General features: G+C 57.9%; 1 protein-coding gene across 11 annotated transcripts in view; it reads right to left on the bottom strand.

Annotated features, from left to right (window-relative positions):
* Cacna1c (calcium voltage-gated channel subunit alpha1 C) overlaps nt 1-26,838 on the bottom strand; it is a 231,805-nt gene that overhangs the window by 62,884 nt on the left and 142,083 nt on the right. For 10 of the 11 annotated variants that reach the window (XM_090325250.1, XM_090325254.1, XM_090325255.1 and 7 more), the window contains exons 4-9: nt 21,929-22,068; nt 21,321-21,460; nt 15,134-15,292; nt 11,385-11,581; nt 5,428-5,531; nt 1,947-2,119 (exon numbers count right to left, since the gene is read on the bottom strand). In XM_090325250.1, the coding sequence (XP_090181376.1) occupies nt 1,947-2,119; nt 5,428-5,531; nt 11,385-11,581; nt 15,134-15,292; nt 21,321-21,460; nt 21,929-22,068 (913 nt within the window). Of the gene's footprint in view, nt 1-1,946; nt 2,120-5,427; nt 5,532-5,870; nt 5,975-11,384; nt 11,582-15,133; nt 15,293-21,320; nt 21,461-21,928; nt 22,069-26,838 lie in introns of all 11 variants that reach the window. The other variant, XM_090325253.1, reaches the window with a different exon arrangement.

Here is a 26,838-nt window from a genome sequence, read left to right on the forward strand (position 1 = left end):
GTGACCCCTGTGGCTGTCTCCATCCCTGGATGCTGTCTGCAGGCAGATGCCGGGCCCAGGCTGACCCCAGCTGACCAGGCCTCTGCTCTGTCCACACCTGGGGGGCGTAAGAGGCCTGCAGAGCAGCGTTCGGGGGTCCCCACTCTCCGGCTTCCCCAGGAAGCTTGCTAGGCTCACCCCCAATCTACCATACCCCTCCCGGAAATGTCTTAGGCGTCTGGAGCATCATCTGGAACTCTGACCCCATCACCTCCATGGTCCCCAAGCCGGGGCCCAGCCATCTCTCGACACTCTGTGGCAGGGGTGGGAGCGGGGGGGGGGGGGAGATGGCTACCACTCCCATGGCAGCCACGGGATTTGTCAATGCCGGCCGGGTCACGCCACACGTGGCTCTACTGCAGCGGAAGTCGGAGTCTTGGGAAAACAAGTCGCACGGTCCTCTCCGGGGAGGCCCCCATCTCACCGGCTGCCCCTCCACATCAGTCTCTCCTGCCCAACCGTCTCCACTTCCTCTCTGCACTCGGAGGCACCACCATGCACCCTGGGTTCCGTCTCCCAGGGTCTTGTGCTGGTGGCATCTGCTCTCTGCTGGCGGAGGGATGGATGGATGGATGGATGGATGGATGGATGGATGGATGGACGGATGGATGCCCCAGTCATCCAGTTACCAAAACCATGACATCTTTTGCTGTTATTGTTGTTCATTTCTGGGGTAGAAGTGGACTGGCAGATAAACCATACTGTAATCTTTTTGGGATTCCAGAAGTTAAGCTACTACACCAACTAAAACGTCCACGTCATCGGTCACAGCCTTTCCCCTCCTGAAGCCGTCACCTCGCCTTTCCTGCACGTTGTTAGGCCTGGAATTCCTTCCTAAGCTGCACCCACGGTGCTTTCGAGCGGGCTTTCTTGGCTTAGCTGCGGGCTCTGTTCCTCTGTCTCGGTTCCACTCTAATTTCTATGCTCCGTGGTTCTGGATCTTTCCCTCAGCCCGTCCTCCTGGAATACTCCACTTCCGAGAAGAAGCCAGGCTTCAGTCCTGGGACAAAGCTGCCCCAAGACGAGAAAGCAGTGGACCCCAAAGGCGCCTCCAGCCACGGGGAGGCGGGCCAGGCTGAGAAGCCTGTCGGGATCGGATGTCCATCATGTGTTTCTCAGACCTGGCCAGAAACCCGGCTGGAAAGGGACGGATGGGTGGACCCCCGACAGCTCTGCTGTGTCTCCTGCCTCCTCCATCCCCTGCTCTGCCTGGGGCGGGTCACTGGTTCCCTGCAATGCCCGCAGGGCTCCCTGAGGCCAGCGTCCTGGCTGGCTCCTTCACCCGAGGGAGTCTCGGACCGCAGCCTCTGGAGAGGAACCCGTTCTAAATTACACCGTTCGCGAGGACAGAAACACATCCGTTCAAACCAGGTGAAAGGACAGAGGGGCGACGCTGCACACACAGGTGGAGGCAGAGGGCGGCGAGAGTCACATGGCCACATTCACCCCAGCCTGTCCCGGCTACACTCGGCAGTAGCCTGGAAGCCTGGAGGTGGCACGGGCCCCGGGGTCTGTACGCTCTTCCTCTGCCCCCCTCCATGCCCCCGGCTCACATCTCCTCAGCTCAGAGGTTCTTCCCATGATCAGGCTCAGGGGTGCCCCGTCAAGGGACGGCGGGGGGGGGGCCGTGTCGGGGACCAGCGCTTTCTGGGTACAGGGCTCCAACAGGCCCATGCCCTTGACCAAAGCACAGACCCCAGGAGGAAAAGCTGGTTTAACCAAAGACGACTGCCACAACCACCATTGTCTTTTCAGGCCAAAGACCCTGAAAGGAACACCAGGCCAGGAGATTCACCCACTCCCCCGGTGACTGGTACCTCTGGGCAGACAGACGGGCAACCGTGGCCTCCGGGAAGGCCCCAGTCCTCCCCCAGAACCCGGCCCAAACCCAGAGGAAGGCCGCTCACTGTTGCGGGGCTTCTCCTCGTCCAGGCCCTCGTCCTCGTTCTCGGGGTCGATGTCCTCCGCCTGAGTGATCCAGTCCAGGTAGCCCTTCAAATCCTCCTCCAGCTGCTGCTTCTCCCGCAGCTTCTGGAAGTCTCCCCGGGCCTTGGCCTTCTCCCTCTCTTTGGAAAACTCTCTGGGGTGTGTGTGAGAGAGAAATGGAGGGGGAGGAGAGGGGGAGATAGAGGGGCAGGGAGGAGTGGGCAGGGCGGGAGAGACAGAGGGCAGGGGAGACAAGGCAGGCAGGCGTTAACTGCCGTGTGCTGAGCACCCTGCGCCCACACCCGCTTCCCACGGAGAGCGGCCTCCGATCCCCCCCCCCCAAGACAGCAGAGACACAGGAGGGGACGTCTTGAAGTGGCCACAGGAGTCCTAACGAGGGCCTCCTGCTCCCTCCCCTCTCTCCTAGATCACGGAAAGGGGACCCTGGGTTTTCTCGGTGGTCAGGTCTGACTCTCTGGGGCCTCTGGGGTGGGGTGGGCAGCCGTGTGGCAGAGCCAGTCCCTGACAGGGCCCTGGGTGCCCACTCCAGCCTCAGCGATGGCCCCTGAGAGTGGCAGATGACCCACGCTCTGTCGACTCCGGGCCTCAAGCCTAGTGAGTAGCTGCCATTTGCCTGACGGCTGTTAGCAAGCCTGGAAGGGTTTCAAACCTCGGTTGTTCTTTCTCTCCTCACATGGAGCATTGAGAAGGATTCCACACACAAGAAAATGTCCCCGGGGGCTGCCCTTCTGGTTAAGCCCATTCGATTAGAATAGGTAAAAAAATCAAGAGACACCCACGCAGAAGGCTGCGCGCGTGGGGCTGGGGGCTGGAGAAGCGGCCCCAGCAGAACCACGTGCTCTTTTCTCTCGTCTACAGTCTGGCCCCTATTTTTAAAATCCCCCCCCCCCGACTTTGAATTTACTTTCTGGAACAAGTGGCCTGGCCGTAGAAGGCGGTAACAAACCAGGCCAGCCCTGGTCAGACAAGTCCAGGTCTCTTCCTGCAGAGCAGGGAACTGGGAGGGGATTTTTGGCGTTTGTTTAGATGTGTGTTCTCTGGGAAATGAGGCCGTGTGTGTGTGTGTGTGTGTGTGTGGTGTGTGTGTGTGTGTGTGTGTGTGCGTGCACACTCTGCGTGTGTTGATTCTCCTACCCTTCAGAGCAAGAGGCCCTGGAAATACCTTGCATGGACCAAACACTGCAAGGAAGACAGCTCTCCTCTTGGAGGGAGGGAAGGACCTCTCCAACAAACCCACCTGAGGGGGCGGAAGGCTTGGATCCGCCTGGTGTGCACCTTTGGTTTAGGGCTGGGGTCTCTGAGGGACGTGGGGCTGGGTGGGGTGGGGGAGAGGGAGCTGTTTCGTGGGAGGGTGGGGGGGCTGGGCTAAGGAGTCCTCTTCAACTGCCGCCTTCATGAGGCCCTGCTTTGGATTGGATTTTCTTCTTAAATTTGATTGAATCTAATTCTAATTGGATTGAGCTTGCCCTTTCTTGGGCTTCCTGCCAGGTGGCAGATGCATGCCTTTATTTCCTTCCCCGGGCGCGTTATGCCCAGGGGTGGTGGCGGGAGGGGGCCAGGTCCACAGCACGTTAGGGAGAGCAGGAGACTCTGCTGTCCAGGGCAGACACCAACCCCTCCCGCTGGCCTTCGGGTTGATTCTCCTGGAGAGGGAGGGCCTGGGTGAGGGCCAAGGGCTGGAGAAGAGCCTGGACTCCCTGGGGCCGGGCTGCATGGCACATGGAGCACCACCTGGCCAGGGTGGGCAGGGGCCAGCCAGGCCCCACTTGGAGAGGGGCGAGCCAGGTGGCAGTGCCTGGACGCCGGCCATGCGTCTACCCTGGGGACTGAGCTAATGAAGACATGAAGCCATAGCCGCCTGGGGCCACGCCCAGCCTGGGGCCCAGCTGGTGAGACAATCACCAGGGTGGGATGTCACCAGGCAGGGCGACACAGAAAGCCAGGGTGAATGGAGGACCGGGCCGGGGCTCAGTGCCTGAAGGAGGTAACTGGAGGCCATTCTCTGCTGACCACAGGGCAAATCAGTATCGATTGATAATCAACAACCTCATCACTCACGAGGTCTCCCCCTCACTGACCCACAGGGGTGACTCCTGAGCCGTGTGCATGGCTGGCCTGCAGCCGTTTGCTCGTCTGCCGAGCTGGCCAGCGCCTGTGCACCCCCGGTGCCACTGCCCACCGGCTTAACGTAAGAGAACCAAGCACAGGCAGTGAAGCATGCACAGCAGAAACACACCCAGGACAGCGCCAGGGGCTGAGCGGTTGAGGAGAGATGGGGAGCAGACGCTGCTCGCGATAACTGCACCCTGCATTTCTGTGTGTGTGTGTGTGTGTGTGTGTGTGTGTGTGTGTGTGTGTGTGTGTGTGTGTGTGTCTTTTTAAATGGATCTTTATCTATCGATGCAGGGCCATTTTCTTGTGTTGGAACATAAAATGGAAAACCCTTCCAAGCAGCTAACTAGGGGCGTGCGCTGTTGTGTTTTCTGTTCTTACCGACCTGGATGACCTTGCCGGGACTGAACCCCCGCCCGGTGTCATGGCTGGCTGGCTGCCATGGGAGGTGGGAGGGCGGTGGGAGGGAGGTGGGAGGGGGGGCCCTCAGGACAGCATCCTGGCTCCTGGAGCCCGCTAAGTCCCCGCCGTGTGTTTGGGAGAGACAGTCAGAGAGGCCAGCCGTTCAGCAGAGAGGGACAGACAGAATCCCCACCCCCAGAGAGCCGCCACCAGGAAGGGGTCACCGGGGACGTCTCCACGTCAGGCCGAGGTGTGGCTGCGAAGACACAGGGGCCTTTGTGGTGAGGGGCGCCCATCCTCGAGGCCGCGAGGGGACCACTGTTCTCAAACAACCCGAGGCTGTCAACACTCAGCAACCGACTGCTAAGCCTGCGACCTAGGACTGAGCCGAAAAACTGATCTGATGAGCGGGGTGGTGGCTCAGGTGGTGCAGTGCTCACTCAACAAGCGTGAGGCCCCGGGGTTCAAATCCCAGTATCATCATTTAAAAAAGAAATGAAGGAAGCGATCTGAATGCTTTCCTGTCCAGCCTGGGAAGGGTAGCGGGCTGAGAAGACCCGGCCCGTGCTGGCGTGCAGGTCTGCGCTGTTTGCCCACAGGGACAGAGGCCGACTCCGGCCCGCCATCTCTCCCCTCTCCAGGGCCTGCCCCTCGCCTGCCGGAAGGGCTGGCTGGGGCTCCGAGGAGCCGGCGGGGAGGGCTGGGCCACTGTTCCACACCTGGGCTTTCGTGTGTGGATTCCTTTCCCAGCCAGGCCAAGGACCTTCGACTTGAAAGCTCCCGTGGTGACCCCTTTTACCCCAAATGCGTGAGAGCCAGAAAAGGGGAAAAAAAAGAACAGCACCGGAAGTAGCAGAAAGAGTAAATAGATAAGAAAAAAATGTATATAAATGGAAAAACCAAGACCTTTTCCTTGGTCTTGCTTACCCGCTAAGAACACCGAGAACCAAATTAAGTACAAAAAATGACCCTATGATGATTAGTGTAACAAAATAGATCCAAGGCCAGTCCCTTCCTACGGCGTCATTGACCTGGAAGAACGGGATACTGGTTAGTGAGGCACACAAACACACGCACACAGCCACCGAGCAGGGCCAGGTGCCGGCCCCAGGGTCTCTGGACACCGACCCTCAAGTATACAAAACCAAGAAGCCAAATGGCCTGTCCAGCCAATGGACCAGAGTTCCTGGTTCCAAGGAGATTTTGTTTTGCGTTGTTTGGTGGTTTGTTTGGTTTTTCTGTTTCGTTTTGGTTTGATTTGTTTTTTTTTTTCCTGGGCCTGTGTGGGGCCGTGGCTGCGGGTCCAGGCCGTGGTGACAGTGGAACCGTGCTCGGCTGCCTTGTGACGAACACGGAGGTGGTCAGCTTACCCGCTCAACACACCGAGAACCAGATTTAGAACGAAAAAGGATCCAAAGATGACCAGACTGACAAAATATACCCAGGGCAACTCATAGCCCATGGCGTCCTGCATCTGGAAAGACGAAGGAGAGTTAGGAGAGAGGAAGCAGAGCTGAGTTAAAGCAGAAAGGAAGGTGAGGGGGGCACAGCAGGCTGGCCCTAAGCAACGGCTCCTCGAGGCTTCCTACCACCATTACCGGCCGTCAGAAATACTCCCGGTGACCTTGACCTGAACTGTGAAGGACGTTGACTGGCTCTGCCTCAAGAGGAATCTCACCCCCACCCCATGCTCTGTTTTATTTTCTGGAAGGGGGGAAACCACTTTTTTTTTCTCTTTCAGTTTTCTATTCTCTAAGAAACCGGGTCAGCTCATAAAAGAATGCCTTCAGCATGGGGCGTGCTGTCAGCTTCTCTAGATTTTGGTGGCCAGTAAATCGTCTGATGTCCCCGGTCCTCCCCCCCTCCCGGGGGGGGATGTCTCTGAGCGCCAGTGTCTAAAGTGGGTCAGCAGCTGGCATAAACATTACAGGACAGGTGAGGAGAGAGACTGTCCCAGAGGGCCTGCTCCCGACCCCGCTGTGCCCGCAGGCCACGGGCTGAATCTCCCAGGCAGGTGGGCCACTGACCAGGCCAGACGGTCCCTGCGTCTGCGTGACAGGCTGTAATGCCCACAGGGCTTGAAGCTGGGGTCTCACAGCGCCACTTTCAGCTTTCTCCGTGTGTGTGTGTGTGTATGTGGTACTGAGGAATAGAACCCAGGGCTTCCTGTCTGCTAGGCCAGCACTCTACCTCTAGGCCACACTCCCAATCCTTATAACATTTTTTTTTGCCAGTCTTGGCCTTGAACTCAGGGCCTGAGCACTGTCCTTGGACTTTCTCAAGGCTAGAGCTCTACCACTTGAGCCTCAGCACCACTTCTGGCTTTTTTCTATGTATGTGGTACTGAGGAATCGAACCCAGGTCTTCGTGCATGCTAGGCAAATACTCTTCCATTAGGCCAAACTCCAGGCCCCCCTTATAACTTTTAACAGGAAACGGCGTGTGCTGTATGCCCTGTGAATGAGGGACAGATAATGAGAGTCCCGCCAACTGTGGTAGTTACTGTTACAAGTTCATTAAAACTGATCTTTACTATTATTATTATTAATTCTTATTTATGTGGGTCATGGGGCTTGAACTGGGCCTGGACGTTGTCCCTGAGCTCTTCAGCTCAAGACCACCACCCTACCCTTGAGCCAAGCCCCACTTCCCGTTTTCCAGAGGTTAATGTCTCAGGTCCTTTTGTGTCCAGGCTGGCTTTGAACCTCGATCCTCAGATCTCAGCCTCCTGAGTAGCTAGGATGACCGGTGTGAGCCACCACACCTGGCTTCTGTTATCATTATTTGAGAAAACCAATAACGTGTGGCTACAGAGTCTCCAGCAAATGACACATTTTTTTTTCCAGTTCTGTGGCTTGAGCTCAGGGCCTGGGCACTGTCCTTGGGCTTTCTCAAGGCTAGCCCTCTACCACTCCTGGCCCCCACACTTTTTTAAAGTCCCAGGGGCGGTGGGCTTGAACAGTCACCGAAGGAGAGGTCTCAATCCTCGCTAGCTCTCCTGTGGCCTGGGGAATTCCGTCTCGGGAACTTTCCCTTCCTACACACCCAGGGCTCTATGTGTGGATGGCTGGAGACGACAGGGCATTGTTTATGGTTTGTCCCCTGTGCCAAGCTCTGTGCCTTCTCCCCCAAACCCCACAGCCATGCCTAGGCCAGTGTGCAGAAGGTTTGCTGACTGAATAAACGAATGAAGAAATGAGTTTAAGGTATGGCCGGGTGCCATGCTATAACTAGAGAAGTCTTCCTTACAGGAGCAACATGGGTGAAAAAGCATCGGGAAGGTGTGAAGATGGCCTATGTGTCTGTGCAGCCTGGGGCCGGGCCTGGCGGAGCGGCCGGAGGCTGAGGGGGCTGGGGGGGGTGGTGGGGGGAGCAGGAAGCGGCTCGTGACGGAATGGGGCTTCCTGGGAACTTGGCCACTCTTAAAAATAGAGCGCACAGCTGTGCTTCCTTCCTGGCCTGGGGACGGAGGGCTTTCTCCCCGAGACATGAGGGAAACACGCAGCCAAACAGCAGCTGCCAGGAGGGGGCGGGGCAGCGGCCGTGGGCAGAGACCCGTGGCCCAGCGTGGCACCCAGGGACCCTTCCTTACTGGGGACTGGGGAAATGAGAGGCAGGAGCTGGGTCGGTCGGCACACTGCATTGTAACTTGTAACCCGGGACTGCCGGGCGGCCTTGGCCTGCTGTTAGCAGTGGCCACATGAAGGCTAACGCTGGTTACCAAGTGTCTCTGCTACCAAGAAGCCCTGGGTGGGGGACACAGGCCTGGGGGGAGACACAGCCCTGGGGGGGGCACAGACCTGGGGGGAAGAGAGCCCTAGAATGGGGACACAATTCTGGGGGGAGACACAGCCCTGGGGGGGGACACAGCTCTGGGGGGGGACCCAGACCTGGGGGGAACAGAGCCCTAGAATGGGGACACAGTTCTGGGGGGGGACACAGCCCCAATGAGTCTTGCGCTTTAACTCAGGACCTGGATATTTTCCTTAAGCTTTTTTGGGGAATCTTTCTCAAGGCTAGTGCTCTACCATTTTGAACCACGGCTCCGTTCCTTCCATTTTGGAAGGTTCCCTTGAGATAGAAGCCTGGTGGACTTTCCTTCCCCAGGATGGCTTTGAACCGCCATCCTCAGATCACAGCTACCCGAGGATCCAGGCTGGCAGGCACAGGGTTAAGAGCGTGACTCGTTGCCTTGGTGGGTTACGTTGGTGGGTGGGTGGGGATGGCCCTCTGTGTGCAGTCCCACGGTACATGACCCCTCGGCTGGGCTCAGCCACGCCGGGATTTCCCTGGGTGGGTTTGGTAATTTATAACAGGAAGCTCATCCCCCTCCTCCCATCCCGATCCTCGGAGCTCTGGGTCTGAGGGGCCGTGGGGAGGCTTCGGCAGGAAGCATGCGCAAACCCGAGCTTCCGTGGGCTCAACCCGGAGTCCCCTCCTCCCGTCCCCGTCCCGGTCTCCGAGGACCGGGACCCGGGGGGAAGAAACGTTCTAGATCGCTATTCAGCTTTGAGGATCCCCCACACGAGGCAGGCCCGTGGGTGTTGTGGATGGCTTGACTGAGTAATTCATCCCAGTCCACTAAGTTTGCAAAGCCATGGCCCCTGGAATATGATCGCAGGGGCCAGAGGAAAAGAGAATCAGGCTGAGCGTGCCTCAGGCAGCCATGAGCCACCGGGGACTTCTGGCTGCTAAGCCGACGGCTCCTCTGACACTCAACATCCTTGGGCGGATGCTTCCCCAAAGGCACAGGCTCAGATCCGGGGACGGTATCCTGACAGTGCCCTGGAGAATCCCCGAGGTGCAGCGCAAGGGTTCTGAGCTCCAGCCACCGTGAGAATGGTGTGGAGAGGCGTCCCGGGACAGGACACTAGACCTGACTTAGAACCTTCTCGTTTGTCGGCTCCGAGGCAGCGCGGGCTGTGTTTCTCTTTAGAGACATGGGGATTGGAGAGTCCCACAGGCTAGAAGCAAGGCGGAGGCATGCAGACGGGAAAGGAGGAAGAGGGAGGAGGAAGGAGAAAGGACAAAGCAGGTAGAGGAGCTGGGTCAGTGCACTGGGCTGGGGTGCGTTCTGGTCGGCTCGGTTGTGGCTTTCGGGGCGTGTGAGTGTGTGAAGGTGGGAGGCAGAGCAGATTATATCCATTCCTCCCTCCTGACACCCTCCACCACCCCCTGCCGCCCGAGGCATTGCCACAGCTCTGGCTGGCCGGAGGACTCAGGCTGCAGCGGCCTGGGGATGGATCTGCCGGCTGCGCAGAATAAACCTGCCAAGTGTGACGTGCCTGGGTCCCCTCTCTGTCGTTCACGTGGCGCCCAGGTCCTAGCCTATCACTCTGAATCTCAGGTGGGGGGCCCTGGTTGCTGCTTCCACCTCTGGGATTCAATCTGGGGCTTCGATGACCTCCTAGACCTTGCTTCTCCGGCCCAGCTCTGCGCAGCACGCCGGATGGCATGCCAAGAAGATGGCACAGTAAACGCGTGCCGTGGGCGAGGCAGGAAGGCTCAGGAAGCCACCACATGCCGTGTGTGCCCAGTGTCGCTTCCCTCCTGGGCCCGGGGAAGCCGGTGCCTGCCTGGCACGGCGGGCGCTGTGCTCTCCAACAGCTTTCCTGTCTCCTGTCCCCGCCCTGAGCAAACTCGGAGCGCGTGCTCACAAGGGCCCAGTGGGTTGGACCGTCTGGGGGAATCTCTGGGAGGGATAGTATTTTCAGGACCAGCTACCTGCGTTCACTCGCCAGAATTCTGGATACCAGATTCCGGTGAGTCATTTCTGGGGCGGAGTCAGGAGACGCTAAGGGTGACTCTGCCAGCATGAAGATGGCTCAGATACAACGTCTCCTGTGCCGGTGGGCTACACGGTAGACAGAGCCGGCATTTCAAAGGTTCAAAGGTTGGCAACGTGGCAACTGTTACTGGATCCTAAGAGGAACTTTTTATTCTCTCTGCTTGGGTGGTGCTGGGGTAGGAGCTGGAGGCCTCGTGCTTGCTGGGTGGGTGTTTCACCGCCTCAACCACGCCCCCAGAACCCCCCTCCCGACTTGTGTTTGGTTTTCCAACTAGGATCTTGCATTTGTACTCATGTCGGCCCGGACTGTGATTCTCCTGGCACGACAGGAGTGAATTGTAGATCGAGACCTGCCTGGCTGCCTTTTCCACTTACACTGGCCTTGAGCCGCCACCCTCCTGAGCAGCTGGGGTCACAGGCGTGAGCTAGCTGCTACCTGCTTATCCCGAGGGGGCATCGTGTTATAACATAAAAGGACATATGTGATAAGAACAATTTGCAGGTGGGGATCAGACCTTCTAACCATATGTCCCATCATGGGCAAAGTCTTTGGGTGACAGTGAAGATGACAGAAATGCATTTGTCTAATGGATGATTCTACTACGTGAAGACAAGGCTAATATGGGAAATTATATATTTCATATATTATATATATATATAATATATATAGCATGCGTGAGTGCAGTTGATAAAATGGTTTCTTTTCGGGAGGCCAGGCTTGAGGTTTCTGAGGGTTCATAATTCCGCCCATAGCTCTCGTTTAGAGAAGGAGGCAGGAAAGGGAAAAAAGGGGGGGGGGGCGGAAGAGGAGCCATGGAACGGAATCCCATGCCAGGTACGTGTACTGCGCTGGCCCAGCGCCCGCTGCATGCCAGTCCAACGAGAGGTGGCGTTTCCATGGGGCTCAGTGGGCAGGGGGAGGGGACCGGCTGGGGTACCCCGGCAGGCCTTGGCATCCCTCCCTCTCCCCATCCCCTCCCTCCTCCCCTCCCCTCCTCCCCCTTGCTCCCCCTCCATGCCCTCCTCCTCTCTCTCCCCTCCTCTTCCCTCCTCCTCTCCCTCTCTCCCTCCCCCTCCCCCCTCCCCCCCCGCCTACCCAGTACAGCACGTCCGTCCAGCCCTCCATGGTGATACACTGGAACACCGTCAGCATGGCGAAGGCAAAGTTGTCAAAGTTGGTGATGCCGTGCTTGGGCCCGTCCCACCCGGGTCTGCACACGGTGCCGTTCTGGCACTGCCGCCCGTGCCCGGTCTCCAGGGCGCAGGGGGAGGGGTCCTCTTCAGCTGGGACGTCTCCAGGGCCGTGCGGGGGGAGGGGGGGAGAGACGGGCGGGGAGGGGAGAGCGGGGGTGAGCGAGGGCAGTGGCGGCCGTGCCCCGCAGACGCCAACCCGGGGGTGGAGGCCACGGGAGCCCCCGAGGCCCTGCCGCGTCCCCACGGCTGGCTAAGCCACACCCAGGCCTGGCCTTGGTCCAGGAGGACACCAGCGCCATCACCTCCAGCCCCGCGCGGTGGAGGCTCCACCTTAGCCTGCCATGCGGGCATGTGGCCTCACGGCCAGTGCGAGGTCAAGGCGCCTGGGGGCGTTTCCTGAACACGAATACGAGGTCCCTCCTGCCCTCCTTCTACTTCCTTCCCTCTCTCCCTCTTTTCTTCCTCTCTCTCTTCTTTCTTCCCCTCCTTTTCCTTCTCTTTCCCCTCCTCCCTCCACACATTGGCATTCCCGAGTTCAGAGTGCCCGGTCAGTCAGCACACCGTGCCCGGAGACGCCGTCTGGCTGTGCGTTGGTTGCATTTTCCGCCATGTGGTATGTGGGGAACTGAAGTCCCTTCATCATGAAGCCTTCCAATGCTGGAGGGCAGACGGTGGCACCAGCCACGTGGCATAGGTCCACAGCGGCAGGCGCCGTGGAAGCCAACCCCAGGATCACGGCTGCTGCACCTGACCCAGGCCTGGCAGGGCCTGGCGGCCTGGCCCTGGGCCCTCCGGCACGCAGCAGAGGAGACTGGTTTCCTGGCCACTCTTCTAGACCCGCTGGCCTCGAGCGCAGGGAAGACTCGGCTTGGGCACAGATGGGGCTCTGGTAGGAAATGGCGGATGGTGCTTCTGGCTAAGGGTGGAGTTCGGGCTGGCTCCACGTGCTGGGAATGGAGTAGGCGCTAAACCAACGTGGCCAGGGCGTGCTGACCCCAGTAAATTTAAATAAGACCTGGGCCTTCCGACGTAGGCTTAAAGACTCGGGAAGCCACGGCTGCCGTGCGAGACAGGGAGGGCTGCACGGAAGTTTGTGCAGTTGGCAGTCTTATCTTGTCCCCCAGAGGGTGAGGAAGAATGGCCTCTTGTCACCGTGGGGGGCTCAGCCCCAGGGAGGAGTCGGCCAGCGGCTCTCCAGACAGGAAGTCACCCAGCCCCTCGTGTTCTTGCACGATGATCAAAGCGTTCCCTCGGCTGCTGGAGGGGGCAGGTCAGGTACGGAGGACGGCCAGCAGCTGGCTGTGGCCCCTGACCTGAGGAGGAGGCGAGAGACGGGGACCTTCCACGGAGAAGTCATGGGTAGGAGAATGGGGTCGAGTGTCTTCCTGAGACAGCCATGAGAGCTTCAGCAGCTCCTCCTCCTCCTCCTCCTCCTCCTCCCTGGAAGGTTCACATACATAAGGCCTCGGGAATGCTCACTATCACAGCAAAAGTTACACCAGCCCAACGCTTAAAAACACACGGAAGGAGGCGGGAAGCCAGCGCGGAGAGTCCACATGAAGTTTCCGACACAACCACGGAGGCAGAGAATGAGAGAGGATGCAGCAGCCGGCGTGGACAGGAGCGGACACGGGGAGGGGCAGCCCGGGGGAGCACGCCCAAGGAGAAGTCACCAAAGGCGAAAATCAGTGACGTCTGTTCCCGGAGTGGAGTGCTGGCAGGCGGTCTCGTGGCTAGGCTCAGCCGGGCAGTTCTGCTCCTGTCTCTGGGGTGATTACTGTGCTCGGAGAGCCACCGGGCCCAGGGACGGGCAGAAACGAAAGGAATCAGCATATGGTGCTGTATCTGCCGAGAAACCAAGAGAGCACCTGGGGCCTCTTCTGAGATGGCGGGGGGGGGGGGCGGGGAGGGGGCACTGCCCACTCAGTGGCCAGCCACGGCGGCCAGATGGCCCCATAGCTTTCTACCGCAAGTTTCACACAGAACAGGGCACAAAATCCAGTTGATCCTAAGATCTAGATGTGCACAAAATTCAGCTTGTGGGGCTGGTGGGAGGGATTTAAAATGAAAAAAAAAAAAAAGAAGCATTTGGTGTCACACTCGCAGCCGTGGAGTGCGAGCGCAGGAGATCCTGCCCCCCCCTCTTCTCAAGGAAGACTCCAGGCTCACACGTTGCAGGGTGGATTCTTGCTGGAGCAGGGCCTCCTGTCACTGCTGCAGAGCTCCCACAAGGATAAGCTCACGATGGGTGGCACTCAGGTCCCTTTCCTGGCCACTCCAGTGGGCGAGACCTAGGGCAGAGTCGACCTCAGAGCTGCCGGGCTGCGGGCGGCTTTCCTTGGTCCACAACACCGCCATTGTCTTGCTTACTGGAGGCCAGTGAAGCCAGGTGACAAAGCCTGGTGGCCGTTCCATTATCCTGTCTGCAGGAGTCACAAGGCTGTCTTCCTGCCTGGCACATGTGACGGCGCAGCAGGGATGCCGCCTCTGCGGGCGATGGAATTCTGCCATTCCACGTCCTCCATCTCACTGGGCTGAGGCAAGAGGTCGGTCACCACTGAGCCTCGTGTCCCAGTGATGGCCCAAAAGTCCATCGGCCATATCGCCACGTATGCTCTGGACCTCTGATGGTCAGCTGCTGTGAGGGTGGTGGTTCAGTTGCCACACCGTCACCACAGAGCTATCCCTCCAGGGGAGGGTTTGAACGGAAGAGGATGTGGCTTGAGATTCATCTCAACAAGACGGGATGCCTCAAAATTCCAGCCAAAGCCAAGAGCTGCTGTTGTTTCTAACCCCCATCCAAAAAAAATATTCGCTTCAAAGCGCGATCATTCATTTCGTACAATTCTCACCCCCAGTTTCTGGAGACTCTTTTGACGGGAAACGGTTTCCTGTCGGACAACATTTTCCATCGGGGAGGCACAAAGACAGTTGGGTGGCTCTGTGACTGTAGATTTTATAGGTTAGCTTTCTTGTGATCTCTTTTTTTCTTTTTAATCACCTAGGCATCAGTCAAACCAGGTCAGACACCCTGCGATATTCATCTATTTTGGCTTCTGAAGAATTGTCCGCCGCCTACAGCTGCACAGAAGAGCACCAGGGGCCCATATACACTGGGGTAGGGATGAGGAGGGAGGGGTAGCTATTTTTCGAAGCACCAGACCCGTGCGCCGTCTTCTTCTTGAACGAGACACCCCAAACTAGGTGCACAGATCTTGTGTGCACACAAGGAAAGCCTACACATTGGACCCTGCTGAGCCGTTGGGGTGGGGTATCCCCCCCGTGCTCCCCACACTGTCCCAGCACGTCTGTTCCTCTACTAAGCTGCTTTGTATGTCTGCGGAAGAGCCCAGCCGATCCCGCTTCTGATGGATTTTCTACCGCGCGAGCTGAGGTCTTAGGCCAGTGAAGGGCGCGGGTTTTTGTGGCCGCTCCTGGGCCACTTGGGGAATGTGCTAAATACACCGCGCTACGGAGGACGTGGAGGGGGAGTTCTCAGGAAGGGGAGGACCCTGGGGGGGAGGTCTGGGGGGGAGGGAGGCTGGCGGCCCTGGAGGGGGGACACAGAGGAGCCAGGGCCGGCCACAGCCCTGACACGTGGCCGTCTCTGATGAGGGTGGCCACCCTTGCCCAGCGTCGGCCCCCCGGTACCTGTGGCGCCCTCCTGGCTGTAGCAGGTCTTGTGCATCTTCCCCATGAAGAGCTCCAGGCCAATGATGGCGTAGATGATGATGACAAACAGCACGAGCAGCGCGATATGGAGCAGAGGCACCATGGCCTTGATGATGGAGTTCAGGACCACCTGGAGGCCTGCGGGGACAGACGGGTGAGGGGGGACCCCGTCCAGCCCGGCCTGGCCTCACCCTGCGCCTCTGGAGCCCAGCCCCGCCTGTCCAGGCCGGGGGCACCGCGCTGAGGACCTGGCTGGACCCCCACGGCCCCCCAGAACCCACCAGAGGGGCAGGGAGCTTCACTCTGGGAAGGCGGAGGAAGTCATGGCGCGAGGGGATGGAAGGTGCCACCGCGTGAGGATCCCCGGACCCACTGACCCGGCCACTTGAAAGTGGCTGGAAGTGGGCAGCCTTTCAGTGACCAGGTGACCACCCGAAAAGGGGAACACGTCGAAGGGGGGCGATTAAGACGCGTGGAAAGACCCCGGTGCACACGGCTGGCACCGAGGACGAGACGTGCCGAGACCTGGCCAGTCCTCTGCAGAAGACCGGGGTGCTGGTCCCAGGGGCACAGGTGCAGGAGGGGTCCCCTCTGGGGCCATCAGTCTTCTACAGCTCCCACACGCGGCCCACGCCTGGCTTCTCCAGCTCCCCCACCCCTCTCAGCCTTGCCACGGAGGCTTTCCTGGTTCTCGGGGGTCCAGGGAGCTTCTCCTTTGCATTTCCCCCCACTTGCTCTTCCCTGGGTAAACCAAGGCCAGCCGCCCTCCCCGCAGCCCCCAAGGCTCGGAGTTCTGCTGGTGTGGTTTTCAAAAGGCCAATTAGGAGGAGTCTCCCCAGATACCAGGCCAGGCTGAGGAGAGAGGTGGAGGGAGAGAGGCCTTGAGTGGGGAAGGGAGCTGGAACAACTGTACCTGTGAATTAACCAGGGAGCTCTGCAGCCGCCCATTAGAACAGAATGTTTCCAGACCCCAAAGAGTCCATTCATTAGCAGCTGCACACACATTCGTGTTCCAGCATGCTGGGGCACGAAGGAGGTTGAGCCGAGAAGCAAGACATAGCCATGGCTGCTGGCGGGGGGGCGGGGGGGAGCCCTGGGGGTCAGCACAGGGCAGGTGTGTCTGGCCAGGCCTTGGGGCCGTGGCCTCTACCTGCAGTTTGGTGGTTGTGGCCTCGTGGCTCTTCCACGTAATTTGCCCTCAGCCAATCACGTAAAGCCAGCACCGAGTACGGAAAACGCCACGCGCTCACGGGCAGTCAGACCACAGGGCCGCTTATTAAGTCACACACAGCGGTCTCTGAACACATCCAGGTCTTCAGCACTGTCTCCACTCCCCTCCAAACCCAAGAAGACCACCAGACTCTCCTCCTGGAACAACTGGAGATGGAATTTACCGCACCACTGAAAAGTGAAGGGGGAAAATTGTCTCCTGGAATCCGACACCCACGGATCCCTCAGTTGTTTTTATACTCTGCCGTGTTTTTCGTTCTTATGATTTTTTTTTTGGTGCTTGAATCTCAGTGTTTTCTCGATTCTTGACAGTTCAACAATTCTGTTTTTGTCGGTGCCAAGGCTTCTTTTAAACCATCTGACTGCCTTTTCCCCCTTTAAGTCTTCTTTCCTTCCTTTCGAACATTTGGCATTTGATTCTTTCCTTTTTCTTTTCAGCCTTCTGGAAAATGATCAGTCAGGCCTCTGACCTCTTTCCATTCAGGGTGTGGTTATTTCCAAGTGAATTTTTGACCCTGTACACCTCTTTCTGCTGCTGATAGTTTGGCCCATTTTCATTCACTTATTTTTGTCTCTTGTGTGCTTAGTTATTTTGTAGAGTCATTTATGCTTCATTTTTCACGGAACAATTTTTCAAAATAATTTGACAACTCCAATGATATGACTGTTCCTTCAGAGTGGATTCGTATCGGTTTCTGCTAGGAGTCTTTTCTAAGAGTGAGGAGAAAGAGCAGACTTAGACACATTCCAGCTCCTCTAATTGTCACCAGGACAGTTGGTTCTAATTACCTCATCTAGTATTTTTTGATGGCAAAATAAATAAATAAGGGAGGAAGCATGGGGCAAGGCTCTCTGCTGTGGCTGGCTGGCTCTTTTTATCCCCAGAATGAGGGAAGTGCGTCTTTGGGTGTGTGGTCATACTCGGAAAGGTTGACAACGTCTTCCAAGGGAAGTTCTCTTGGTGCTGGATCTTGGAAATTTCTGGGAGCCCCCGGTGCACCCATGTGCCGGCGAGGTCACACAGCGTCCTGGGTTAGGTTGTATGCTCCAGGGATTCTCACTCCTTTCTCTGGGAATGTATACCAGGTGCACCTCTGGGGGGAAAAATGCAAAACTTCTCCACAGCTTTTATAGCACATGAATTCTACTCACTGTGGGGTTGCAATTCTAAGACAGACCCATTATATCCAAGTATGGCCCAACAGATAGCTTTTGGCTCTCTCTCTCTTTCTTGTCAGACATGGGGCTTGAACTCAGGCCCTGGGCACTGTCCCTGAGGCATTGAGTCTCAGCTCCACTTCCGGTTTTCTAGTGGCTCACTGGAGGTCAGAGTCTCATGGACTTTCCTGCCCAGGCTGGCTTTGAACCTCGATCCTCAGATCTCGCCTCCTGGATGACAAGCGAGAGCATGGCACTTGGTCGGCTGGCTTTCTCATATCTGGATGATCTTGGTGGTGAGTGTGACAGAGAAGCCAGGTCGTCTGTTGTGGTCAACTTACAGAGGCTGCACCATTAATTCCACTATACAGCCCACAGGGAATGTTCGAAGCATTCTAGACTGACTTGTTTCCTCATTCTGGCTCAGGGATTTTGGCCTGGGTGAAATGGGGAAAATAATCACCAAACGTTGTGTTCAGTTGTTGTTGTTTTTTTTTTCAATCATGTATTTTAGATGCCGTGGGGAAAATACCAAGGTATTTCCTCTTCTGCCCTCAAACCCCCTGGACCTCAGCGGTCCACACCGTCCCTGGGCTTTAGGCTCCAACATCTTTAGGATAAGGACGATGTGCGAGGAAAGCTCGTGTGGCTCTGAAGTCTGCAGGGTGGTTTTCTGAATGTCTAAGCCTCCACTGCCTCTCCCTCCTTCCCTCTTCCGCGACTCCGACGCTGAGCACGCAGGGAGATCTCAGTCAGTGCTGAACTGATACGTGGCTCATGAACCAGCATGACGCTGCCCGCCATACCAGATGATGTGTGACATTGCAGCTCAGGTGACAAACGAGGAGTGCTTATGAAGCCACAGGGACACTGCGTGTTAATCATCCATTCTGTGACACTTCTGTTTGTAGCTGTGCCAGAGGATCCAGGCCCACCTGGGCTAGCCAGAAATACTGAAAGAACTGGACAAAAACAGAAGAGGCAACAGATGTGGATGGAAACCCCCAGTGCTGTAACAGCACCCCACTTCTCTGGCTGTCCCGGCAGGCCACCGCCGTCCCACCAGTCTGGGACCTCCGAATCTGCTGCAGTGGCACAGCAGGCCCGTCCCCAAGACATAGCCACAAAGGAAAGGGACCACAGGCACGTTGGCACTGTCCCCGGGGCTTGGAATTGGGTCACCCAGGGCTCTGAGTTCAAGCCCTAGGACCACCACCAACAACAAAAATAATTCACTCACAAAGATGGCAGAATCAGAACCACCCCAGCATGGTACCTGTCATTCTAGTGTTCATGAAAAAGAAATCTCTAGAGGAATGGGAAACCATAACAGTAAACAAAATGAGATCACCCAGACACTGGGCTTAGAAGACAAACATTTCAGAAAGTTGCCATAAACACATTTAAACGAGAGGAAAACACAGTCAGCAAAGTATGTGAGGATACGGTGTTGAAGAGGGAGCAAGAAATCCCACAGATAAATGGAAGCCATAAAAGGGAAATTCTGTAATTGAAAAGCAGCTGAAATGAAAAGTGCAGGGAACAGCCCCAGAGAAGACAGGGGAGGCAGAGGTGAGGAGCTGGCAAAGTGGAAAGATAATCAACAGACATCATTCCATCTATAAAACACAGATTTAAAAAGAAATCCCAAAGAGAAGCCGGGCATGGTGGCTCAGTCCTGTCATCCCAGCTACTCAGGAGGCTGAGACCTGAGAATGGAGGTTCAAAGCCAGCCTGGGCACAAAAGGACCTGAGACTCTTATCTCCAATTAACCTCTGGAAAACGGGAAGTGGGGCTTGGCTCAAAGGTAGGGCGGTAGCCTTGAGATGAAGAGCTCAGGGACAGCGCCCAGGGCCAGAGTTTAAGCCCCATGACCGACATTAAAAAATCCCAAGGAGAGTGGAACCAAGCTCTGGGGACCAACGAGAGACGTGGCAGTGGACTGACAGGTATGAGGGGAGTCTCTGAAGGAACAGTGGCTGCGTTTAGCTGTGTGCCCTTCATGAAGACCCGAGGAACCCCGTACATTCTGAGCGGAGCACAACCACGATCAGGTATATCCCAGACGAATTTCTGACAGCCCATCGCTGGGAGAAAACAACAAAAAGGAAAAAAAACACCTGCACAGAACCAGTGAGGGGGGAGGGAGGAAGAGAGAGACAGGCGGACAGACAGACAGAATTCAAGCATATTCATGGGAGCATGATGAGAACACCACAACGTCTCAGAGGTGACTGGGGAGGAGAAAGCAGGATGGCATTATGGGGGGAAAATCCCTGTCCATCAGGAATTCTGTATCTAGCAAACGCATTCTTCAAAGAGAGGATGGGACAAAGCCATTTCCCAGGCAAACGAGAGTCACAGGGGCCCTGCATTACAGAATGGCGCAGGGACATGAGGGCTGCTGGCCCAACACGAGGAGAGCCGTGCAAGGAGGGACTGCGTTCTCAAAAGGACATGGTGTTGTAGATCAGGCCAGACTACGGCACCCCTGTCCATTCACAGTGTGCGGGCTTCACTGAATGCAGGTCGACCACAGCGGAACCACAACAGCTGGGATCCCAGAGCCCCAAAGGTGCAGACGACAAAGGCCTGGTCCCCGTGTGGCTTTACTGGGCGTGATGGGAGCTTTCCGGGGTGGGAACCTTCAGGTTTCCCCCTCTTCTCTCTTACTTCCCGGCCACGAGTGAACCGTTCTTCTCGGCCGCCATGAGCCTCCCCTCCAGTCCTCAAGCTCTCCTCCGTAGGAGATGATTCTTCCAGGGACGGGGCACAGCAAAGGACCAGCAACACAGACGCACACGTCTTCCAGTCAGTCCATCCCGGAGGCTGGGGTAGAGAGACCAGAACCTGGCTCCGAACACATCCAGCTGCTACTGTTGGCTGAGGTCTTCCTGGGTGTCGTGCACACACGGCTTCGATGGCCGGCCACGCGGCCTCACGCATCCCGCACGGGATGAGATGTCAACCCTCGTCTTACCGTGGGGACACGGCGCGTCGTTATGCAGCGGTGGCTCTGGGAGTGGGGGCTCGGGCAGCGACACCCTGCTGCCTCTGTCCCCTCAACCGTGGAATCAGCAGGACAGAGGAGGGGGCGCCTGGGGCTGCAGTCCACGCCAAGCCCACCGAGACCCAGCAGCCATCCTTAGGACCATCTCTTTTTCGGGAATGAAGCTTGGGCTGGGGCACGGGGAGCTCTCGTGGCCCCCATGGCTCTCGTGGCCCCCGTGTCTGGGCCTCACAGGGGCATGGCGGCGTCTCTCCCCTCGAGGAGCAGCCTGAGCTGTTCCCTGTGTGAGGGGCACCGGGGAATATTCCAGAGGTGTGTGGTACAGACTCAGACATTAAAAGAAATAACCCTACCAACCAACAAACCCAGAACGACTTTCTGGACACGCTCGGCTTCGAGTCCCCTTCACCCGTGTGGCCAGAAACACTGAGAGCGCCCGGCCCCGACCGCGGCGTCTTCCTGCCTGCGGGCAAGCCGGAGACCCGAGGACGGGGAGGGCTCTGAAAGCCTCCTGGTGCCGGCGCCGTGGCGGGGCTCTGGTGGCCTCGTGGGTGACCGTGTGTCACAGCTTCGTGCCAGGAGGCCGGGTGAGCGCGACGGATGCCCGCTGTGGCCTCCCGGGAGCGAGGGCCCTGCCAGCGAATGAACAAGAACAGCAACGGTTGCAGGGCAAGCGGGGCGGGAGGGGCTGCAGGTGCCTGGGAGGGCGTTGGAGGCCGGGTCGGGGAGGCGTCCTGGGGGCCGGCCCGGGGCAGGGCGGTACTTACTCGGGACCCCGGATACCAGCCTCAGGGGGCGCAGCACGCGGAAAGCCCTCAGCGCCTTCACGTCGAATCCAGCCCCTTTCCCTCCGAGCGCGTTGGCCCCGTCTGCTTTGGTTGCTTGTTCCAAAATTGCACTAAAAAGCCTGGATGCGGGGAGAGGAAAGGAGGAGCTGTCAGCCCCGGGCGTCCCCCCCACGCCCGGCTCCTGTGTCTCGGGATGTCACCCGGGTGGGCGGCGCCTGCCCGCCTCAGGCAGGTGACCGCCGGGGATAAAGTGACCCACCCCTCCTCGGGGATGGCGCCCAGGCTGGGCCCTGTGCCATGAGAAAGGCGCGAGGCTTCGTGTGAATTGGTGGATGAAGCCTACGCCTCTTTCGGGGGGCCTCTGCTGGCACGATGCCGCCCCCCCAGGAGCCAGGACCCCACACTGGGGTCCCGGCCTCCCCCTCCCTCCTCCCCGCTCCACCCTGTGGCCTGTCCAGATCACAGACATGGACCTTGTGCTGGCCCACAGCAACCAGCTGCTGGAGAGGGGAAGGGTGGGGAGGGGGCGGGGAGGGGGGAGGGAAGGAGCGGGGAAGGGAGGGGAGGGGAGGGCCGGCCACACTCACCCTACAACCACAATGATAAAGTCTAGCAAGTTCCAGCCGTTACGGAGGTAAGCGTTGGGGTGAAAGAGGAGTCCGTAGGCGATGACTTTTAAAAATGCTTCCACGGTAAAAATGATGAGGAAGAGATACTCCACCCGCTCCTGCAAACAGCGACAGAGGGGGCTGAATGCCGGGCGGGGGGAGGGGGCTTCTGGAAGGTTCCGAAGCCACACACACACACACACACAAATACACACACAAACATACACACACACAAATACACACACAAACATACACACACACAAATACACACACAAACATACACACACACAAATACACAAACATACACACACACAAATACACAAAACACACACACAAATACACACAAACATACACACGAAACACACACAAATACACAAACATACACACACAAAACACACACACAAATACACACACAAATACACACAGGAAACACACAAAAACACAGACAAATACACAAACACACAAACACACACACAGGCACACATACATACGCGCGCACACACACACACACAAACACACAAACAAAAAAATATACACACAAATACACACAAACACACACAAATACACAAACATACACACACACACACACACACGCCTGCCACACTCCACGCAGTGCACCGGCCACAGATGGCTGAGTAACCAGACGCCAATGGCCGGTCGGCTTGACCTCTCACAGGAAATCTCTGGTCTGCACTCTAGCCTCCAGGCAGCCGCCATTCTGCAGGACACACACACACACACACACACACACACACACACACACACACACTCCCTAAGGGTCAGCTCTGCCCGGCCACACAGCCACGCTGCCCTCTGAGGACACTTAATCCCGTACCAGATGCGTTTGTGGAATACACGGAGCTGGAGACAAGACCCCCGCCCGGGCAGAGGGGTTCCCGTGAGACGCTCGCCTCCAGCGAACCACTCCACGAAGCCCCAGCAAGCGCAGCCCTCTGGAGTGGGGCAGCGGCGTCCAGGGCGCGGGGAAAGGGAGGGGCAGGCGAAGCTCACACAGTGCTGTCCAGGTCCACGCAGGCCCCTGGAGTGCACTGAGATGCAGTCGCCATGACTTCACGGTGGTGTGGGCGGTGAGACCCTCACTGCTCCTGGGCTGGGAGGAGGGGGGCTGGGCGGGAGGGGGCCCCTCAGGCAGAAGCCTCTTTCAAGGCTCAGGGTCCTTTGTCCCAGCCTCTCCCCCCACTCCTGGTCACCAGCCTCGTCATTCACCCAGCAGCCCCTCGGGCTCGCGGCCCTGGTTCACTGTGAATAATGTCAATCCCACCATGAGTTTGTGACATAACCCGTTCCCGAGGGCAGAGGTTTGTCTTCTATTTGGACCCCACTGCATTCTGGCCCGGTATGAGAAGGAAGCATATTATTTCCCACACTGATTGAGGACGCTTGGAGATAGCCCTGCTGGGTCATTTCTCCCCAGCATACCCCCCCCCCTTCCCAGGCGGGATGCGTTCACCTCTCACCCCCCCACCCCGCCTTCCCACAGAGGTGTTGGAAAATCAGACAAGCGCTTAGAAACCAAAGCAGGGAGGCAAGAGGAAAACGGATGCATAATAAAAAAAAGAGGGGGGGGGACCCTTAACATTGCAAATAAAGGGAAGTGTTCAGCTCAGGCTGATAAAAGGGTGTTTACAGGTCGTTGCTAAAGACTCAAGGTCAAGGTAAAGGCAGCTCCCACTTCCTACAGCTGCAGGAGCTGTGCCCCCGAAGTTTATGACCATCTGTATCCCTTTCTATTAGGAAGCATAGCAAAGGTCACCTTAGAAGGTTAAACAAACCAACAAGCCCTGAGACCGAAAATTAAAGGAAAAAAAAACAAACCCCAAACCCCAAACCCCACAACCTAACACATCCCAGAAGGAAGCCGGGAATAAAACGGAGTGAGATTCGACTTCCTCCAGGTCACGGCGGCCAGATCATGGTTTGGGTATGGATGATCGATCTGTTTCTCCTGCCCCCCCCCCCCAGCTGCTCCCGTGCCAGTCACATTTCACAGCACCCGGCTTTGTCCGCGTGGCCGCCGTGTGGCCTCCAGGTATCACGAGGAGAAGCTCTGGGGTTTACTCCACAGCTCCCCTCGAGGGGGGGGGAGGCCTCTGCTCTGCTGGCCACAGCTCTGGGCTCCTCGACAGGGAGACTGGAGGCCAGCAGTGCCCAGACGCAGCCTGCGCGGCCGAACCCCCTCCTCTGACCTCACCCTGACCCCAGGAGCGGACGGCCAGTCACCCTGGCGGTCGGTCCAGCAGCACACCCTTCTCAGAGGCCAGAGGAGTGACTGATGCCAGGCTCTGCCCAGGTCCCAGGCGGCCATCTGGTGCCGACCGACTGTGCCGGCTCGTCAGAGCCTCCAGCGGCCCTGCCCGAGGGACCCGTGGGTGAGACACACGTCCGTCTGCACTTCTGTGGACAGGACGTGGCTGGACATGGCTGGCGTGGCGTTCTCCCTCCACCCTGACTGCACACACACAGCCTGCTTCAGGGCCGAGCCTGGAGGGAAGCGGCCGTGGCTCAGGACCCTGGCTCTGCCTGCTGACCACCCCCCTGTGGGCCCCACAGTCCAGATGCCGGCTGCATCTTTCATTACAGCCAGACACACGCCGGCCGCCGCTCCAGGGTCCCATCGCTCACATCGATTAACCGTGGCAGGGAGGTGGTGTGAGGGTGAGGGAGCAGGGGAGGGGAGGGGAGCGGTGATGCCATCGCTTCGATCCCCGGGGGAAGGGCCGCCCTCATCTGCCCCGTGACCAGACACACGGGTCCCCAGCCCAGCACCAGCGCCCTCTCCACAGCCTGGCTGAAGTCAGACGGAAGAATGAGAATCTCTTCCGAGGGGACAGGTCACCCATGCTCTGGAACTGTACCCTCTTCCTTCACGCGGCAACCGTCCCGTGAGTGGAGGGGCTGTGTGTGCCCGCCCGAGCGCCTGCCCACTCCCAGGAATGCCTCCTGGGCCATTCTGTGCCACCCTGCCCTGCAGGCAGGAGAGGCGGCCACTGAGAGAAGTCCCGGGCACAGGGAAAGGTCTGCTCAAAGCTGCTCTCACCCAGGGAAAGCCAGGAGGACGGTGAGTTCGAGGCCGGCCCTGCGCTTACATAGAGGATTCCAGGCCAGCCCGGGCTGCCTGGCGGGACTAAAGGAAGAAGCAAAACCCCAAACAGACAAAGCAGCACGACAGGTCTTTGCGGCCGGCCGGCCCTGGAGGCCTCCATTCACAAGGGCTTTCCAGGGTGCTAATAGAAGGAGGACGTCTGGTCCCCGCGAGGAGACACATTCGCCTGATTAGGGTGTCTGATCAACAATGTCCGTCCCAGCAACTCGGGAGGCTGAGATCCGACAGGACAGGACAGGGGCATCCATACGCCGTGAGACGCTCCTACGCCATGAGTCCCCAAAGTCCCCGAAGCGAAGCTGTGGCTCAAGGGAAAAAGCTAAAGGACAGTGTCCAGGCCCCGAGTTCAAGCCCGAGGACCAGAAAAACCAAAGGTGTGCATGGGACAGCAGCCAGGAGCCGAATCCACGATTTAGTTCAAGAAGAGACGAGGCCACAGAGGAGGAAGACACGCGGTCTGTGCCTGTGCAGGGTCACAGGTCACGGGCGCCTGGGGTAAAGCGCTGGGCACATGGGCAGAAGTCGTCAAGAGTGAGGCGATGTGGCAGATGACAATATGCGACTTGCTGGGTGGGGGAGCACTGGCCTGGAAGCGTCTGGAAATGAGGTTTTACACTGGGCGCCTCTGTCAGGTGTAAATGCTTTGTGTTAAATTGGGAAGACTTGGCAAAAAGGAAATGAAGCGGTGTGCCTTACAGAAAATCAAGCCGCTCACAGGACCAGCGTGGCATCGGACGTCTATAATCTGAGCTATGTCAGAAGAATCAGGAGCGGAGGCCTTCTGGGGGGGGGGGGCTCACCCAAGCTTCCCGCTCAAAAAGAAAAGACCAGAACAGACAAGAGCGGGGGCCCTGGCTCAGGTGCAGGCAGACTGCCTGGCGATTGAGAGGTCCTGAATTCAAATCCCGGGGCCGCTAGGAAATAGTCTGGAAATATGAAAACAAACAGGCTCAGCAGCTGTAACTCCGGCAGAGGTGTGTGTGCGTGCGTGTGCGTGTGTGCGTGTGCGTGTGTGCGTGTGCGTGTATGTGTGTGTGCGTGTGTGTACATGCTCTAGTCTTGGGTCTTGAACTCAGGGCCTGGGCACTGTCCCCGAGCTCTTCAGCTCAAGGCTGGCGTTCTACCACTTCCAGTGTTCTGATGGTTCCCTGGAGATCAGAGTCCCAGACTTTCCTGACGGGCTGGGTTTAAACCACGATCCTCAGATCTCAGCCTTCTGAACCCAAAGCTGCTCTTCCTTCTGGGCCCTCAGAGGTTCAGGCGTGGCTCTTCACTAAGGAAAACCACGGAAGCACACATCACAAGCCCTGATCTCTGGGGGGAGGGGAAGTCTCCATTGCTTCACGTTTTCCAATGCTGACAAGCAAAGTCCAAAAGCTGTGGAGGCAAGAGGGTCTGTCTTTGCACACGTGTATGTTAGGTTCGTCTCTGGGAGGCCGAAAGCCTCGTTAGTAAGGTGCCTTCCTTAGAGCTGGGGACCGGGAGTTCAGAAGCTAAGGACCAGTGGCCACCTCTCTGCCTCCAGTCCAGCCTGGCTGGATCAAGCCCCGAGCGGGGTTTCCTGGTACACAGGCAAGGAAGTTCTGACCACTGCCAGGCTGAGACCAATGGACAGGTCTTGAGGAGACCCAGGAGCAGCAGGATGGAGGCAGGGCCCACAGCCTCTCAAGACCCCCATGTCTCCTGAGGACCTGCTGGGGCTGGGGGGGGGGAGGACGGAGGAGAGGCCTCCGGGCTGAGTGAGCTCCCCATCCGCTCTTCACCT

The sequence above is a fragment of the Megascapheus bottae genome, chromosome 37, assembly GCF_031878675.1.
Source record: "Megascapheus bottae isolate mThoBot1 chromosome 37, mThoBot2.hap1, whole genome shotgun sequence".
Lineage (NCBI taxonomy): Eukaryota > Metazoa > Chordata > Mammalia > Rodentia > Geomyidae > Megascapheus > Megascapheus bottae.